The sequence below is a fragment of the Polypterus senegalus genome, chromosome 1, assembly GCF_016835505.1.
Source record: "Polypterus senegalus isolate Bchr_013 chromosome 1, ASM1683550v1, whole genome shotgun sequence".
Taxonomy (NCBI): Eukaryota; Metazoa; Chordata; class Cladistia; order Polypteriformes; family Polypteridae; genus Polypterus; species Polypterus senegalus.
The window spans coordinates 83,551,275-83,570,587 of record NC_053154.1 but is presented as its reverse complement, the minus strand read 5'-3'; the positions used below and the strand labels follow the sequence as shown (position 1 = coordinate 83,570,587).

The 19,313-nt window shown below is 37.7% G+C and overlaps 1 protein-coding gene across 1 annotated transcript in view; it reads right to left on the bottom strand.

Annotated features, from left to right (window-relative positions):
- Window positions 1-19,313, bottom strand: part of dcst2 (DC-STAMP domain containing 2) — a 29,922-nt gene that overhangs the window by 9,693 nt on the left and 916 nt on the right. The window contains exons 2-7 of the mRNA XM_039746862.1: window positions 18,665-18,835; window positions 14,989-15,090; window positions 14,524-14,718; window positions 14,146-14,211; window positions 7,927-8,140; window positions 5,112-5,269 (exon numbers count right to left, since the gene is read on the bottom strand). Coding sequence (XP_039602796.1) covers window positions 5,112-5,269; window positions 7,927-8,140; window positions 14,146-14,211; window positions 14,524-14,718; window positions 14,989-15,090; window positions 18,665-18,835 — 906 coding nt within the window. The remainder of the gene's footprint in view (window positions 1-5,111; window positions 5,270-7,926; window positions 8,141-14,145; window positions 14,212-14,523; window positions 14,719-14,988; window positions 15,091-18,664; window positions 18,836-19,313) is intronic.

Below are 19,313 nucleotides of genomic sequence, written 5' to 3'. Positions count from 1 at the left end.
ATGACCAGGCATTATGTGTCATCGTGCAACTTTCAAAGGAACAGTTTATACTTTAGTTCTTCTCTTACTGAACACCTTTATTTGCCAAATAAACACTTTGAAAAGGAATTAAACACTGTGCTGAAGTTGACGATAGGTTAGGGTAGAGGAGTAATACAGTTCATATGGACTGAGGCACTGGCACACACATCCCATAAAAATAATGATTGGGTTGGGGTTATTAGTGAATTGAATTAAGGATGCAGAGTAAATTCTAATTCAGTTGCTGAAGTTGAAAATGGAACTGAAAATGCACCCAGTTCAAAGGAAAAGGAATTGGAATTAAATTGAAATGACAGAAAACAGAATTAAACTTCACCAAGTTCAATTAAATTCCACATGGAAGAGGGGTTGTATTAACTTAATAAACATTATAAATAAAACCTTATGAATGAAATAAAAAGCCAGTTGGAAAAATCAAATACAGTATATTGAATTAATCTAATCAAATATACTATAGATGATGCAGCGGATGGACAAGACTAGGATGGAGTGTAATACTTTAACCCGGCCAGGACACCACAATGGATAGAGCACATGGTTGGAGGTACAGCCCAGCCCAGATTATTCCCAGTTTTAATCCAAGTCAGAAAGAGGCCATAATGGAAGGACTGAGGGAATCTGGATGTCGGGGACAATTTCTTCCCCAACATGAGAGGTGGCAGTGTTCTTATTGATTGGTTCCAGTTTGGACACCCACAGGGTTTCTTGGGACTTGTAGTTCAGAAGGGCAGCCAGGGGCCACTGCCAGGAAAAGATTTCTCTGTTTTACTGGACTTCCTCTCGATCCAGAAGTGCTTCCGTCATCCAACATTATGACACTGAAGTCCTCCAAAAAAGAAGTGACACTGTCTAGATGGTGCAGTCAGAGAGGAGAGGTGGTAGATGAGGCTTGCCAAGAGAAGAGTGTAGGATGTGGATTGTAACTGTGCTGCTATTTGTAAAGTTAAAGACAAAGCCTGTACATTGTGTTTAACAAAAGGTCTTTTGAACCTGGAACTTGTGTCTGTATTGTGTCTGGAGTCTGAGCTACTGCTACTCTGCCTGGTGGTCGCAACACTCAATCACCACATATGCATTAAGAGGACACATTACGCAACTTTTAATCCTCAACTCATTTTCATTGTTTTATCAAGAAAATGTGATTTATTTTTATTCTCGTCTTTCACACTGCATGACAATGTACCTTCCTCAGATACACTCAGAATTGCATATAATCATGCTGAATTGAGTCAAGGGTCATGACTTTAGATTTTTGTTTTAATAAAGGAGGCCAACTGTACCCATGCTGAAGATATGATGCTAGTGGTTGCTTGACCTGGATAGAATGGATTGATATTTTGTTTGCTCCTTTATGTGCTCCCATACCTGCATCCCAATGCCTTCCCTAATCTGCACTGCAGAAGAAATTTTCAGTGTTTTCAGTATGAACTTGAGAGAAATAACCTTATTAATAAGAAATCTGAAGATGTAAAGATGATATGATAAATAAAATAGTGTGAAGTATCTGAATAAAAAATGTATCAGTTAAAATGTTACTTATTATTGTATTTTAAGGTTTGAGGAATCAAGGCAGTGCACATTTCCTTATTTATGTCATAGTGTAGTCCCATTTCCAGATATCAAACTATTTTTTTAATTATCAGGTAATCCTTTATCAGTCAAAACAGTGCAGTCAGATCCTTATGCTAGAACATTAGAATAATTTGGATGAGAATATGTCATTTAGCCCAACAACGCCTGTCAAAAATCCTTCCAAACTAATATCAAGGCTAGCTTTGAATGTCCCTAAAGTCTGACCACACTACTTAGTAACTTATTCCAAGTGTCTATGGTTCTCTGTTTGAAGAAAAACTTTCTAATATTTGTGCAAAATTTACCCTTAACAGGTTTCCAACTGTGTCGCTGTGTTCTTGATGAACTCATTGTAACGTAACAGTCTTGATCTACTGATCCCCTTCATAATTTAAAAAATGCAATCATGTCTCCTCTTAACCTCCATTTCCTTAAAATGAAAAAGCTCAGCTCTTTTAATCTTTCCTCATAAATTATTCTCAGCATTCCTGGAATCAGCCTAGTCGCTCTTCTCTGGACCTTTTCTAGCGCTGCTATGTCCTTTTTGTAGCCTGGAGACCAAACCTGCACACAGTACTCAAGATGAGGCCTCACCAGTGCATTATAAAGGTTGAGCATAACCTCCTTGGACTTGTACATTCTGTTGGCCTTCTTAATGGCTTCTGAACACTGTTGGGAAGTTGATAGCTTAGAGTCCGCAATAACTCCTAAGTTCTTCTCATAAGGTGTACTCTCGATTTTCAGGCCTCCCATTGTGTATTCAAACCTTACATTTTTACTTCCTATGTGTAATACTTTACATTTACTGACATTAAATTTCATCTGCCACAAATCTATCTGAGCCTGTACGTTGTCCAAGTTCCTCTGTAATGATACAACGGTCTCTAGATTATCTGCCACCTATCTTGGTATTTCACTGCAAACTTAACAAGCTTGTTATTTATATTCCTATCCAAATCATTTATATATTAAAAATAGCAGCAGCCATAGCACTGACCCCTGTGGAACACCACACTTGACATCAGCTAATTCTGATAAGTTTCCATACACCCTCTGCTTCCTGTGGAAGTTCTGCACCCGTCTACAAACTTCACCCTGAGCTCCCACATCTTTTAGTTTGACGCCCAACCTCTCATGTGGCACCTTATCAAATGCTTTCTGAAAGTCCAAATAAATAATATCATAAGGTTCACTTTGATGTAATCCTTTTGTTGCTTCCTTATGGAATTCCAGCATGTTAGTAAAATTAGACCTCCCTCTTCTGAACTGTTCAGTATAACTCCTGTTCTTGGCAGGTGTTGCTCAATCTTTTTCTTAATAATTCCTTCCATTAATTTACCTCTCATGCATATTAAGCTTACTGGCCTATAATTACTTGGATCTGCCAGGTTACCCATTTTAAATAATGAGCTAATCTTTGCAAATTTCCAGCCCTTTGGAATTTCCCCAGTGTGCAGTAAGTTCCTAAAATATGAGTCAAGGGTTTATGTATGTACTTGGAGACCTCCTTAAGAACTAGATAATAAATATTTATCTGGTCCTGGTCATTTGTTTTTGGAATAGTTTAATTTCTATGGCTCCCCCATTCACTCCTCATTCCTTAATTGTTAACTTTAAATTGTCATGTTAATTTAATTTACATTACATTATTCTTCATACATCAGATATCACATGTAAGATACCCTTAGCATTTCATGATATTCAGTAATGGAAAAAACAACACAGTGTCTGAGTGTAACAAAATGTGAATGTGTTCATTTTTGCTGGTTCCAGGGAGAGGTTTCCTCACAGCTAAAAGTCAGCATTTATTCAGATCAACACAGCAAGGTTTTGCAATTATCTGAAGACCAGATTTAAAGTATGGCAGTTATTACATAGGCTTATAGTGTTCCGATATAGAAAGACACTTTATTCTTCTGTGTTTATTATCAGAACACAGCCTTAAAAGAGTTCTGAAGCAGAGAGGAAAACTTAGTTAAGCCAAAAATCTAAAAAGTCACATTACAAATGGTTAATATCAGGTAAAATGACTTGGCAAAAATTTGGAATGCCTTTAGATATGTTTTGTTGAGATGCATAGCATTGCTGTAACACAATATCTGGGTCCCATTTAATTCTTTTGGACTCAATGTCCAAATCATGATGTTAGGTCAACAGTAAACTCTAAAAAGCCATCATCTGTGATGAGTATGCTTTGTACTTTTTCGGTGTTAACCCTGTTGCTGCTGGAATCAGCTGTATCCATTAATGTATGCCGCCATATCAGTGCGTCACCATGGTCTGTGTATTTAATAAGATTGCACTCATACACCATGTACTCATATAATCATGCACCATATGTATTTCATTTAACCAGACACACTACCTGTTTTGCCTTTTATTATACCTTTTTACTTTATTTTATTTTAATTATTATGTTTGATCTGACTATGGGAAAATATTTCTAGTGCTCTACCTCTAGAAATGCTGATAGAGCTTTGTTGCCAGAAGTTTTTCTAGAACTGGTGGGAGTCTCTAGCTAGACAATGATTGGTTTATTGTACCCAAACAAAAAAAATGCTATTACCTCACCCTGACATTTGAGAGCCTGTAACTGCTGAACCCCAGACACACTGGAGCAGCAGAGCTGCTGACCTCTCAACCCTGGGACTTTTGAATTCCAGTCCTCCGTAACCTTACAGCTTCAAACTTCCTCAGGCTCCTACAACATCTGGACAAAATAATAGAGCCAGAGTACTGAGGGCACCTCAGCTAACAGTTAACTTTTATCGTGAGTCTTCCAGTAGGGGCTCAGTGTGGATTTACACATTAAAATATTCTTTAATACAAGCAAAGTTTAGAATTATTATTTGTAATTGGTGTTGGTTATTTGTGTGGTAATTTTTGATGCTGTTGTTGTGTCAAAGTCCTACTGTAAATGGAATTGACTTTCCATAATGCTATTCCCAACATTAAACCTGGTCTATTTTTGGACCTAACACATCTTCTTGGGTACAGATAATCCACCAATTACATAGTTTGGCCTAAATGAGAATTATGAAGGTTGAGTCCTTTCTAGCTACACTGGGTGTGAGAAACAGACCACCCCTGGATGGGGCACTTATCCATCATATGGTACACTCACAGATACAGAGCCAGTTCAATTTTTTTGTAATGTGGGAGAAAAATGCCTTACCCAGAGAAAAGCTATGCAGACATTGGGAGAACATTCACTAATAGCACTGGGACAGCTTCACATAGATAGTACCAACCACTATACTACCTTGTGATATCTGATTCTGGTCTAGTTTCATATAGAAGTAAATTGGACAGAGATTACTGAAAATGGATAGATGAGTTTGGAGAGAGTAAAAATGATTAAGGATACAGGACAATCTAAATATTGCAATGGTCAAATCAAAAATGAAAGCAAAATCAGTTAAAGGAACAACTGTAAGAATACAAATAAATGGAGCCATGCATGTGCCACACAAAGTAAGTTAAAGTTTGCTACTTACAAGGAGAAATGTACTTTGCAGCTTCGTCGGGCTCGAGAGGCAGTAGAGTGGGCTTCCCTTGACTTGCTCGGATCAGGTCTAACTTCACCATGCCATTTGTGATGTACACATTGTCAAAGTTGTCATTGAAGAGGTAATGCTTTTTATATATAACTGCTCTACAGGACAAAAATATAGTATGAGTGGCAGAAACCTTTTCAATCCAGCTACTTAATGCAACATTTTAAAATGTTACATTTCAGAACAATTTTAGACTTGAATATAATATAAATTATGTAAGGAGAGGTCAAGTGAAGACAGAATCAGAAACCTAAACATTAACAAATAAATGTGTAGAGGAAACGTTAATTTTTATGTAGTCATTTTTGGCTATTTCTAGGTTACACTACTGGCACCATGATTAATTTCAAAGTTTTTAAATTAGAGGAAAAGACAAAGATAGTGTGCACTCTCAAACTTCCAGAACATCTACAACAAGCAATGTTGGACAAGGACAAAGAAAATGATCAGTAATACCAGTCATCCCAACAAAGGCCTCTTTTATGTGCTGAGTTCAGGGAAATACAATACCTGAAGACCAGTTGTGAGAGATTGAGGAAATGAGGACAGTGCCTAGAGCTACATGATGTCCTATTGTTAATTCTACTATATTATCTATTTATTATATTTATTTTTTGAATATTAATAAAATGCCATCATTTTATATGTTGATATTTATTTATATATTTAGAGAGTTTTTAAAGTATTTACTATTTATTGTCTTATATTCTTCTAATGCACACTCTTGGACTTCAAAAGCTAAGCATTTCTTTACATATTGTATTATGTATACTTGTATGTCATGTCATGTAATTTTCTAACCAGCTTAGTCCTGAGCAGGATCATGGGGGGTGTCGGAGCCTATCCCAGCTAGCATAGGGCACAAGTGGGGAAACAAAACTCAGACAAGGTGCCAGTCCAACTCAGATAACTCTAAGTGACAAATACAATTTGATTTAAATCTTTGCTTTAATATGAAACAAAATCTAGATATGTCTTAATGTGCACAGCAGTCTTCTATAACATAGTAAACACATAGCATCATAGCAACCAGCCACAAAAAAATGGTATCTCCCACGCAAACAAATACACAAAGTGGCAGCACCAATGAAAAGCAAACAATAAGATGGTGGTGGCCAGGAGGAAATAAACACAATTTAGCAATGAAATGAAATCATCCAAATTACAGTAAAAATGATAGTAATAAATAACAGTGTTAGTTACATAGACCTGACATTCAGAGATCAACTTTTTAAGGGCCACTGCAGAGTCAGGGGTGCATGGACATCAGGGGCTACTACAGGGAATTGTAGCCTGCTGTCCCATAACAAAAGCTGGGCCACCACTTACCCTGGAAGTCTGAAACAGCTTCAGGTCAAAGGCAGAATGAAGTTTATGGCTGGAAGAATCATTTTGTGGAAAGAAGAAGGAGGTAAGAGTCATGACAGACTGAATGTAGGTGAGAAAATGAGTGCTTTGTGGTATAAAGGTGGGCAAACCCCAATCAACTTAGGTCAGGTTGGGGAGCATGCACTGGTACAGCACACTGCCGCACCCACCACACAATGAAACAGCTCAGGATCCCAGTTGGCAATCCCCCAGGCAGACACGCAGTCCAGTCCCACACTCCTGCCGCAGACAGGTGTTACATAGGTGTCCCCTTGGCCTATTCAAGCCACTCAGGTCCTCAGCAATGAGGGTCCTGCCAGCCAGACCAGGGAATCACGCTATAAATGGCCATAGTGCCGTAAATGATGCTCCCTTACAATGCAAGTAATGTGTCTCATTCAGGATTGCATGAGCAACCACTCGTTTGACACAAAGTCAAACAAGTGGTACCCAAGGATTCTTCAAATAGACACAGTAGCAAAGGAGTCCAGTCACGCAACCATACAGCTAAACAGGAAGCACCAAGACTCTAAAGATTTGGACCTTCTTCCTTTTGCAGGCATATCAGGAGTGCTACACACCCCTTTCCAGTGACGTCATGACCCCCCCAGGCTCTTGGGACTACTGACTTCATAAGAAGAGTCACCACAGACATGAAGGTCGCTGCTGAAGTAAGTAAACCTCACGACAAGGTCGACACTTTCTCTGCAGCTATGCCCAAGAGGTCATTAAGGGCCTGGATCTTGGTTTTTTATTCAAGACACTCGCAAGCCCAGACACTCAGACTCCTCATTCAGTCTCTCGAGAGCCCTGATCAGAGCCTCCATTGACTTAGCAAAGATCACAGCATCATTGGCACAGTCAAGACAAGTCAATCTTTCTTCACCAACACATGCCCCATAGCCGCTAGACCCCAGGACCCTGTCCAACATCCAGTCCATGCAAGCAAACCACAATATCAGAAGGCAAATAGTACAAAAAGTGATTTAGGATGCTCTGGAGTGGAAACAATATGATTTATCTCTATTTACTTTGCACTTTTGTTTATCTTTATTTATAACTCCCATGTGTACTTAATTTCAATAAATGCCTATTTTTGATACGTCAGACCCCTTCTGTGGTACTCTGGGTTTCGGGTGATCATCACAAGGTGTCAACCTCTAGTTGCAAAGAAACAGTGGAAAAAGTACAATTCCTGTATTCAAGGAGTTGGCTCAAAATAGCAATGTTGGCTAACAATCTATATTCATTTTAATACAGTAAGATTAATAAATGCTGTGTTTGCATCCTGACTAAATTTGACTTGTTTATTAAAGGAATGTAGAACTGTTTGTTAATATTCACACCCAGACAATTCTCTGCAGCACCCTCAAAATGTAACACTTACCTGAAATACATGTAGAAGACAATAAAAATGGAGAAATAACCAAACATGCCAAAAACTTCTTGAAATTTTTCCATCTCAAATGTCACCTCCTGCATGATGTCCTTAGCAACTTGGCTGAGAGTCTTGGATTGGTTCATGCGCATTTCAAACTGCATTGTAGTGGAAATGTTAAACTCAAATTCACTTTTAATTTTGTTTAAAACAAAAATGACAGCTGTGGAGAAAGGAAAGGGTGATGATTACTACAGGGGCAATCACAAACAAAAGCAAAGAAGCAAGGAGAAGGTTAATGTAAAATACAAGTTTGGGATTATTAAAAAATGCAGAGTCTCTTTTAGTCTTTGATATCTTGAATCACCTCAAAGATTAATAAAGCCTCTCTTTTATAGCACCTTTAAAGGAGAAGACAGCATAAAAGCAGTTAGTGTGAATAGTACAGTATAGCTAACAAAATATACCTTTACTAGCCACCCTGCGGCATACCATACGCCGCATAATCAGGCCGGTTTTTTAATGATTTTTAAGCACAGGGAGAAAATTAACAGTTGAAAAATTGGTAATGTAATAAATCAGCAAGAAAAGCAACATTGTAACAATGCACGGAACGAACCAGCACACAATCGTCTGTGCGGCGCTCAGGCGCGGAGGGTGGAACGGGAATAGAGGAGAAGGAGGCACAGGGCTTATTGGTTTTTAAAGACTGCTTCTTTCATTGTGTTTTAACCCCAGTTTTAAAGGATTGTTTTAAGGATCCCATGGGATACCCCTCACAAACTGTTTTACACGCTGCATATAGCGATTCACTTCCGAGAGAAACATGCCTCTATGAACAGTCAACATGGCTCAGAGGTGCATGTGGACTCTATGACAGATGAACATAAATGACGCCATTTTTCCTGTGTCGTCGCGTCCGAGTTGGTGGGCATGATTCTGCGAGTTGTCGTCGTATCCAATGGTCTTAGAGTTGGTGGCTGTGGCACCTTCCTGCGTGCGCCATGGCCGTCTTACTTGTCGGCGGCTTAGTGAATCCACGCCCCTTCCGGCGTGCTTTCCATGGGTGTCTTGCCTTTCCATGGGTGTCTTGCCTTAGTGAATTATATATATAGATGGGCAGAGTCCTTGCATCTCCAAAATGATTAAGAGGTGGGATTTGCACCTGATACCAAGTGCTTTCTAGTCCACCAACCTATCCTGTCTGGCCATGAATGCACTAAACCTGAAGTATTCCTGTTGGTAATTTGATGCGTGTCCTTACATACAGGGGGACTTGTAGACATAACAGGTATAAATGGCAGAAGCAGAGCCCAGCAAAGTGCAAAGAAAGAATGAGTATGGTGTACTGACACAGATAATGAATTTGTCATGTGTAGAAGTAAGTGTACCATTAAAGAGGCATCTCTTTAATGTTTTCTATGGATGGGCAGGAAAGGTTAGCAGTTGAGATTTCCAAAAAGGAAGCATAGAGAGAGAAAGGAAAGAAGGAGGAAGCAGAATACATGATCAATGCTCACCTGGGGTGCCAGAAGACAAATTCCCAGGCCAACAGACAGCACCACTTGATCACTTTTTCCATCTACTGTATGTAAATGGATATTTGATGATAGGATCTAAAATTCACTATTGAGTTAACTTCAGATTCTGATTCTATGTCTCTTACGTTTAATAGGTTTTATGTGCCATGAGCAGGAAAGTCTGAGCACAAAACAGACGATGGATAAGGGAGAAATTCCAATATATATATTAGACTTGTCACTTAAAGAAGACATGTAATATTTGTTTAACACGGGTCACTTTTCTATTTTGTTTACCAAGTACATGCAAAAAGATTGTCTGAAGAAATGAATGTTTATAATGAAAGTAACACCAATGTCTACAAACTGGTGAAATAAAACTATCAAAGTGGAAAAGTGCAACTAAATCACTGCATGTAGCTACGTGCTGCTACTACATACGCTTTCACAGAAGAGTTGAGCTGCTTCAGGTCCCCACTGACTTTGAGAACTACCCAGTTAAACTACAAGTTCCAGACAATTTTATTGGCTCTGTTAAAATAAAGTGCTGTGAGGTATATTTTTTATTTCCATGTAAATCGAAGTTTGGTGGTCATAACTGTGCTATCGAGTTAATGTTCAAATTCTGATTCCTGTGTGTTTAAAACATTGAAAAAAGGCTGATTTTGTGTGTGTTTGTGTCTGGGGAAAGTTGAAATTGATTTTCACATCATAAAATTACTTAATTCCTGGCAAATGTTCCTTTGTTGTGTTGTGCGCTCCTGGATGACCATATCCTAGCTAGGATATAACATTTTAGAACAAGCAGTCTGCAGAATATCTGCCCTGAAAGCTGTAACCTACGTACAACAATAACTTCAGAAAAAAATGATCTTCTTTAAACAAGTTGCACTGTATTGGTCTTGCTCCAGTTTGGTCCAGTACTTATTTCTAAAAGACTGGTACTGTTATTGTCTGCTTGACAGTAAAACTACTGCTAAGAGAGTTTACAAATATTATTTTACCCACCAATAGATGAAAGAAAATGAGTATGGTGAACTATTATACATCATGTTCCATCACGTACTATACAGGTGATGAAAATTAGAATATCGTGACAAAGTTGATTTATTTCAGTAATTCCATTCAAAAAGTGAAACTTATATATTAGATTCATTCATTATACACAGACTGATGTATTTCAAATGTTTATTTCTTTTAATTTTGATGATTATAACTGACAACTAATGAAAGTCCCAAATTCAGTATCTCAGAAAATTAGAATATTGTGAAAAGGTTCAATATTGAAGACACCTGGTGCCACACTGTAATCAGCTAATTAACTCAAAGCACCTGCAAAAGTCTTTAAATGGTCTCTCAGTCTAGTTCTGTAGGCTACACAATCATGGGGAAGACTGCTGACTTGACAGTTGTCCAAAAGACGACCATTGACACCTTGCACAAGGAGGGCAAGACACAAAAGGTCATTGCTAAAGAGGCTGGCTGTTCACAGAGCTCTGTGTCCAAGCACATTAATAGAGAGGCAAAGGAAGGGCAAGATGTGGTAGAAAAAAGTGTACAAACAATAGGGATAACCGCAACCTGGAGAGGATTGTGAAACAAAACCCATTGAAAACTGTGGGGGAGATTCACAAAGAGTGGACTGCAGCTGGAGTCAGTGCTTCAAGAACCACCACGCACAGTCGTATGCAAGACATGGGTTTCTGCTGTCGCATTCCTTGTGTCAAGCCACTCTTGAACAAGAGGCAGCGTCAGAAGCGTCTCGCCTGGGCTAAAGACAAAACTGCTGCTGAGTTATGTTCTCTGATGAAAGTAAATTTTGCATTTCCTTTGGAAATCAAGGTCCCAGAGTCTGGAGGAAGAGAGGAAAGGCACAGAATCCACATTGCTTGAGGTCCAGGGTAAAGTTTCACAGTCAGTGATGGTTTGGGGTGCCATGTCATCTGCTGGTGTTGGTCCATTGTGTTTTCTGAGGTCCAAGGTCAACGCAGCCATCTACCAGGAAGTTTTAGAGCATTTCATGCTTCCTGCTGCTGACGAACTTTATGGAGATGCAGATGTCATTTTCCAACAGGACCAGGCACCTGCACACAGTGCCAAAACTACCAATACCTGGTTTAAGGACCATGGTATCCCTGTTCTTGGTTGGCCAGCAAACTCGCCTGACCTTAACCCCATAGAAAATCTATGGGGTATTGTGAAGAGGAAGATGCAATATGCCAGACCCAACAATTCAGAAGAGCTGAAGGCCACTATCAGAGCAACATGGGCTCTCATAACACCTGAGCAGTGCCACAGACTGATCGACTCCATGCCACGCCGCATTGCTGCAGTAATCCAGGCCAAAGGAGCCCCAACTAAATATTGAGTGCTGTATATGCTCATACTTTTCATGTTCATACCTTTCAGTTGGCCAACATTTCTAAAAATCCTTTTTTTGCATTGGTCTTAATTGATATTCTAATTTTCCGAGATACTGAATTTGGGACTTTCATTAGTTGTCAGTTATAATCATCAAAATTAAAAGAAATAAACATTTGAAATAACATCAGTCTGTGTGTAATGAATGAATCTAATATACAAGTTTCACTATTTGAATGGAATTACTGAAATAAATCAACTTTTTGATGATATTCTAATTTTATGACCGGCACCTGTATTCCATCATGTTAAAGAAACAAGAAAATAACGAATAATAACTTTTTAAGGAAAATATTACTTATTTTATTTTATAATAAACAGTGAGAATGGATCCCTGGAGATTCTAAACCCAAAATAAACTGAAACAATGTGTCACCATACTGAAGTGGCAAAGTCCCTAAGTAGGACTATTGATTTGTTAACGAGAATCCTTTTTGGCACCAGACCAAATATTTTTCAGTACTCTGTGCACAACTGCATAACAATTATTCAAACAAAAGTAAAGTTTTCCTCTTTGCTGCCTTGGGTCACTTTGAAGTTAGGGTTTTTTTTATGTTACCAACGTTAACTGTACCACCCCAGCAAAGACTACTCCAGTGGACAGACTCTAGGGTAGGAAGAAGCCAACCCGATTGAATTCAACTATGTCTAGACAAAGCTTTTCAGCATCCTGAATGAGCCCTGGCTCATTCCTAAACCTAATAACCATTTCTAAGGTCTAATACAAACAGATATGTATCATGCATGTCTGACGCATAACGGACATTCGTCTTGATCCCTACCCTTCACACAGCAGATAGGGAGCACACACCACAGCTCTGCATACAGCAGCTTCTATAGTCTGAGTCTGCCTGGGCTATATGAGTCAACTGGCCACAAGTGTTGCTAAACACCACCACATGGCTTCAGTCCAGGGCTAGGTCTTCACATATCTCTCTTAGCCAAGCATAGCACCAGCAGGTAGAAAAGAATCCAGACACCTTTGTTCTGGAAATTAGATTAGCCAAGCTTAGATACAATGGTGACATCTCAGACCAAGAAGAAATATTCATTTTCTTTTCACTGATACTATCTCATGGTAATTCCATTTTCTATGCATTTTTGTGTCTGCTTTTACTTGTTCAAGAATATTGGGGGGTTCATGAGCAGCAAAAGAGGATTGTATATTTATTAGACATTGACAGGACCTAATTAGATTCATCAATTATCTAAACAACCCTACAAGAAAAATACATGGAAATAAATTAAATTCAAAAATGGCTCATCTCCACTATTTTATTCTGGTTATTTTGTGTTGCTACAGGTTTTCCCTCTTGTTTTGGTTAGTGATGAGAGGACATAATGCAATGAACTTGTAGTTATAAGAAGAATGTTGGAAAAATACTTCTAATATAATTTTAATTATAAAATAGGTTGCTTTTTGCTAGCATTTCAGTATTTCTTTGAAAAAAAAATAGCCAGATAGTTTGTATTGATAGATTTACATGTCTAGTTAAAATAACTGAATTAAACCGAGGACTCTCCATCTCGATTGTTGTAGTGAAACACTATTAAAAAAATACATTATCACCCAGGTGTGTAATAATCTTTAACTTAAAATAAACAACCAGTTGTGCAAAACTATATTCATAATTCACTAAATATTAATTATTTTCACCACTGTCTTTTTGAAAAGTACTTGATCAAATTGTTATCAATGATCTACATTTATTAAAATTGCTCTGAATCCTGAACTGTAGCTATCTCTATGCAGGACTCCAGTCCTTAGCTGGGTCTACTCTGCAGTTCAAGGTCACTAATTTATCTAATGTTTTACAACCCCAGGGGTTGATTTCCAGTTTTTCTTACTTGGTGTATATATCATTGTGTGATATACACAAATATGAGCAAGATGGGTGCATTCAGGTAATGCCCCAGCATAGATGTCACTAAAGGAGAATCTACACTCTACAATCACAGGTAGAAGAGCGCTGGTCTAGGGGAAGCACTGTCAAAATTTCCCCACTCAACACCTGACTTTCAAAATAAGCTTAATTTATAGATTTTTTATAGTTTTAGTTTTGTGCATTTAGGTTCATTTAGGCCAATGGTGTCTTGTCCTAGTTAACCCTAAAAAATTCCCATGTGCAAAATATGAAAAAATGAAAATATCACACAAAAAATATTTCTTCATTTGCACATCTGAGGATAGAGGGGACAAATGAACTGGCAGTATGGTTGAAAGTAGCACCTTGATGCACTGCAAATAAACTTGGACAACAAATATTGAAACATTCCAAGTACTTACGGGCAGCAACTTTTGTCTTGATGAAGTTTACAACGTATGAGGGAATGAGACAGAATAACTGGATGACTGGAAGACAACAGGAATGAGATGCATAAATAGACACTTTTCACTAGCCATACCTAAGATGAGCTATTGTAGTTTGAGAAAGACAAAACACTGAATCAATCTTTTTAAATATAACATTTTTCATTACATAGCATGCACGTTTTCAAAAGCTCTTCAAAATTAATTTACAGTATTGCAGTTTAAAATTAATATAATTACATCTTTAAAGGCATTTAAATAAATAATCATAATCAGCACAGTAAAGGAAAATGAAAATCTTATGTAGTAGACAAATTGTGCATGTAATAACGTTATCCATAGTCACACACTTACTTTTAGCTAACCCGCAGAGAGGCCTGAAAATATCAATGATGTAACACAGAAAGGAAAATATAGACAGAGCATCCATGCATTTATATCGTGCGTCATCAAATAAACTTATGCACTTCTTGTAAGGTGTGCCCAGCTCTTTGTTGCAGATATCCGCAATGTTCACCAGGAAAAAAAAGATATTCCTCAGCACATTTGCTTCAGAAAGACAAAAGATAAAAGGCACATGAGCGATTTCAAGTACACAGTCCCAACTACTGTAGTCAAGAATGGCTCCCAACAATTAATCATTCATAAATCAGCAATTTTAGTTTTAAAAATTATTTAACATGTAATTAGGTTTGTGAATAGAGGGTAAAATTAACATCAATACTGAAGGATTTGGGTTAGAACAAGAGATAAAACAAACAAAATGAACAAGCAAAAGAAAATTAGGGACACTGGATCAGTACAAAGCCTGCAACTTACCAATATGCTTCACAGTGTCAATTAGGCTCTTAATAAGCTTGCGCACCTTGTCTGCAATGATCTTGATGTTCTTGGAAATTGTTTTGATCTTGTTAATAATAGCTTTACGAAAAAACAAACAAATCATTAGTTTCTAGAACAAGCAGTATGAAAAAAGAGGAAAATGAAATGTTAGAAATGTTAACCTTTTCTCTGCATAATTTTGATAAGGTTCAGTTACTGCAATTAAATATAAAAGGCCAGTGTTTTTATGCATCTTATCAGACAGACAGACAGACAGACAGACAGATAGATAGATAGATAGATAGATAGATAGATAGATAGATAGATAGATAGATAGATAGATAGATAGATAGATAGATAGATAGATAGATCTGGAGAATATCTAATGTTCACAATTAGATACTCATAGCACATTGGTCCTTTCTCTGCCTTGTACCTGAGATATTAAATAAATATTTTGTCAGGAGGTGATTTCTTTTTTAAAACTTTTTGCTGCAACAACAACAGCCATGTATTTCTTGTATAGCCCAAAATCGCACAAAGAATGCCTCAATGGGCTTTAATGGGGTTTTGACAGCCCCACAGTCTTGATTCCCTACAAAGACAAGAAAAATCTCCCAAAAAAAGGAAGAAACCTCAGGAAAGGCAATTCAGTGAGAGACCCCCTTCCAGGTAGACTGGGTGTGCAATGGGTGTCAAAAAATGGGGGTAAATACAATACAAAATAGAACAAAAATAATTCTCTTCACAAAGCTAGATGGCCAATCTATTACTGTCACTTCAGAAATACAATTATACTAACTACTTTGTTCTTGCACAGCGTTCTTCATCAAGTGCAGGTGTAGAGCGCTGGGACAACTGTCCAGGCAAAATGCAAAAACAGATTATACCACTAACTAAATAAAGAACTATTACATATCAAGATACAGTTTTGTTAAAATACATCAAAAGCAAAGTAGAAACTAATTAGTATAAATGAGAAACAACAATATCTGTCCATCAATGCAGTAAAGACATTTTTTAGGCCATATATTATTATTCAAGGGCATGTGCAAGGAAAAAGAAGAATTCTTCAGCATATAATTACAATGGTCATTGACTATTTCTGTACATCGGCAAATTGGACAAAGAATTTCATCTAGAGAAATCAGTGAAAACTCTGTAATCTGGAAAATAAGTTTAGCTTTCAATAACATAATTATATCCTTCCACTTCCAAAGGGTTCTTCTAAATAAAAGTAAATTGATAATTATATAGTTGGCACCACTCAAAATTTCTAAGTAGTTGTTTCTCAAAAACTCGGTAATTGTTGAAAAATGTTTAATGTAAATTGTAAAACAAGGGCATATACCTACTGTATCTATCTAATATAGTACCTTTAAAATCTCTCTGTCTCTCTGTTTGCCTCTCTGTCACTTTTCTACTTGACGCTCTAATTAGCATACTTAGTGAACTACAAAAACCTGTACTAAAAGTAATAGGTCCCACTAAAAGTTGAATCTCAGAAATATATGTTAATTTGGATTATTCTTCAGTAATAAAGAGTTTACACAAGATAGAACTCTGTAGTTAGTACAACTTATATTAGAAAATGAGCTAAAATATCTGGTTTGTGAACATTGGGCTTGTCAAATTTATGGCCATTATTTTAATATAATTTTAATATTATTTTTTTAACAGGTCACAGGGAATTTGGGTTGCAGGATTAGGCTAGAAAAGATAAAATAGTTTCTGACTCAAAAGATATAGGCTTACACGATCAGCGCCTCAATAACCTAATCTTTCACAGAAACCCAATTTCTAAATTATCTAAAAATCCCTGCATTGTTAGAATTCCAGAATCACGAGGTGTAAGGCAAGAAGTGCATGTACAGTGTCCTTTGCAGGGCTCAGTCACACAGCCAAGCAGAAAAGAGTGAACTGCAGGCAACAGAAACATATAAATAAGTTTTCAATTTGATTAAACATGTTTATAAGTCACAAGAAAATGATCACAGGTTTCATGCTTATTTTCAGATTCAGTGGCTGATGATGACATTTAACTGTTTTTCGCTCAGTCTAATGATGTCGGAGATTTTAACAAAGTAGAACTCCAGAAGATTCCTTGCCCATATAAATATAGAATTTTTAAGAAACCAAGTTTCTGCCTTAACCAGGTTATCCACCTTAATCCAACTATGTGTGTGCATGTAAACACATTGCATGAATAGGAAGCCAGTCACAAGTTACTTATCAGCTAAAACTACATTTTTGCTCCATGGATTAAACAATGAAGACTCTGAACAGGCTTGTGATGATAAAAAAATAGTTTCTGGGTCGGCACCACACTACCGGGTCCTTCTGGGGAGCCACTTGAATCTGCTACCACTGATAATGTACCCAAGGGATGAGCCAGCAGATGAGGACAAATACACACACATAGCAAGGGGTAGGTGTGAAAAAGTGATAAGTATTTTTATTAAAACAATTCATCAAAAAAAATAAATCAAGTGTCCAAATAAATAGTGCAGTACAAAAAAAAACAATTAAATAAATAAATAAAGCATAAAAACAGGGTAAGCGTGAAGGTTAAAAGTTCCAATAAATAAATGCATTAAAATTGAAGGTTAAAACCAGAGACAGTCCATGAAAAAAATGAGCCCTAATGCTTCCTTCTTAAATCTGGCCTTTCCTCCCCTTATCCTGTCCGGACCACACAGAAGGAGAAGATGCCCACCAACAGGTGGAGTCAACTTTCAAATCCTAACTCAGGTTCCCATTGCCTGGCCTTCGGCAATCCTTGGGCACCATGCTGAGCCATATTTGTCTCCCGCCGCGTCTGAAGGGACACCGTCACTCCTACTCCCAGACAAACACTCAGTAGGAGCGCCCCTTCCACAGCCCTCCGGGTCCTACAGCCCCGAGACTCACACCTGACCACCTGCCTCAATCAGTTCAACACAGGTATGCTTTCTCCATCCCTGACTTTTTATTTTCTTTTTCTTCTTTTGAACCTCCTGTGTGTCTCTTCCCCCTTTTCTCTTGCTGGCCAGTGTATCCTTCCTCCTTTCATCTTTTTTTTTTCCCCTGTACCGGCTCTCCCTTATATGCCACTGTGGATGCAGCACCTCAACCACACAGAACAGAAAGCTGATGAAGCAATTGAGTCAGACCACCCCTCACGTGCAAATGCGTCTCAACCCAATTACTTCACCAGCCTACCACAGCTGCGTAAGCACACACACCCAAGGAGATCGAGCCAGCAAATGATTTAATTATTAAAACAGGCTCCTGATTGTTAAGCCTTGGACCTGCTATACCACAAGGATGTAAGCCAGGATTCATACACTGTAAAACTGCTTCTTGTGCAACTATAATCCACTTAATGATATATTATAACGTATATGAAAATTGTTCATGATGCCTAAAAGGTAAAACAATGACAGGACAATAACAAACAGAAACTATTTTAAAAATTCCAAAATTAGGATAACACAGAGACATGTGTAGACATTTGCTGACTAATTAGCTAAGCTAGTACATTTAGTAAAGATAAATAATACTATTCAGATAGATGGGCCAAAAGACTCTACAAACAGCAGGAATGTCACTCATGTTTTTTAAGCTTACATACTCCATACCGGTACATTCATAAATAAAATATCTAAATAAAGGTCCACAAGAATTTTCTCACGAGTTAATGGAGCTTTAACTTTTTCCACCATCTCCATAGTCTGGTTAAGAGCCATCTCAGCACCACAGGACACTGAATCTGCTGCCCGGTTAAAGTTTTCCATGATGTTGGCCAGTGGTCCCTGCATTGCCATGGTAAAGATTAAGACAAGAACAAAATTCTTTCCTTCTTCTGTAGAAAAGGAAATTACAAAATATTAAAATGATGACATACTAATGTAGCAAATAAGTAGTAAAGGAGAAAAAAGCTAAAGGCAAGAAAAGACCATTCTACTTCCAATATATAAAATGAAGTTAAATATATTAAATGTAGGGGAAACATGTCATTCAATTCACCCTAGAGGACAAATAAAACTATAGCCTAATGAATTCAGAGGTCAGTAGCACATGCAAAAGTGCAAAGTTATCGTCCTACACTTTACACTGAGGACTTGTGCACAGAAAAAATGGCTTTGCAACACATACTGTAAGACCTGCCAGTGGGATCTTAAGGTAAGAGTTCTAGACAATTTCCAAGTTATGTGACAAGATTAGGTACCATTAACTGTTCAAAATGAAATAAGGATGTGGGGTGTGGGGCATAACAATGAAGGATTAGGATGACATGGAGGGAGTGTAACACCAAAGAACAGAAAAGTAAATTAATGTTT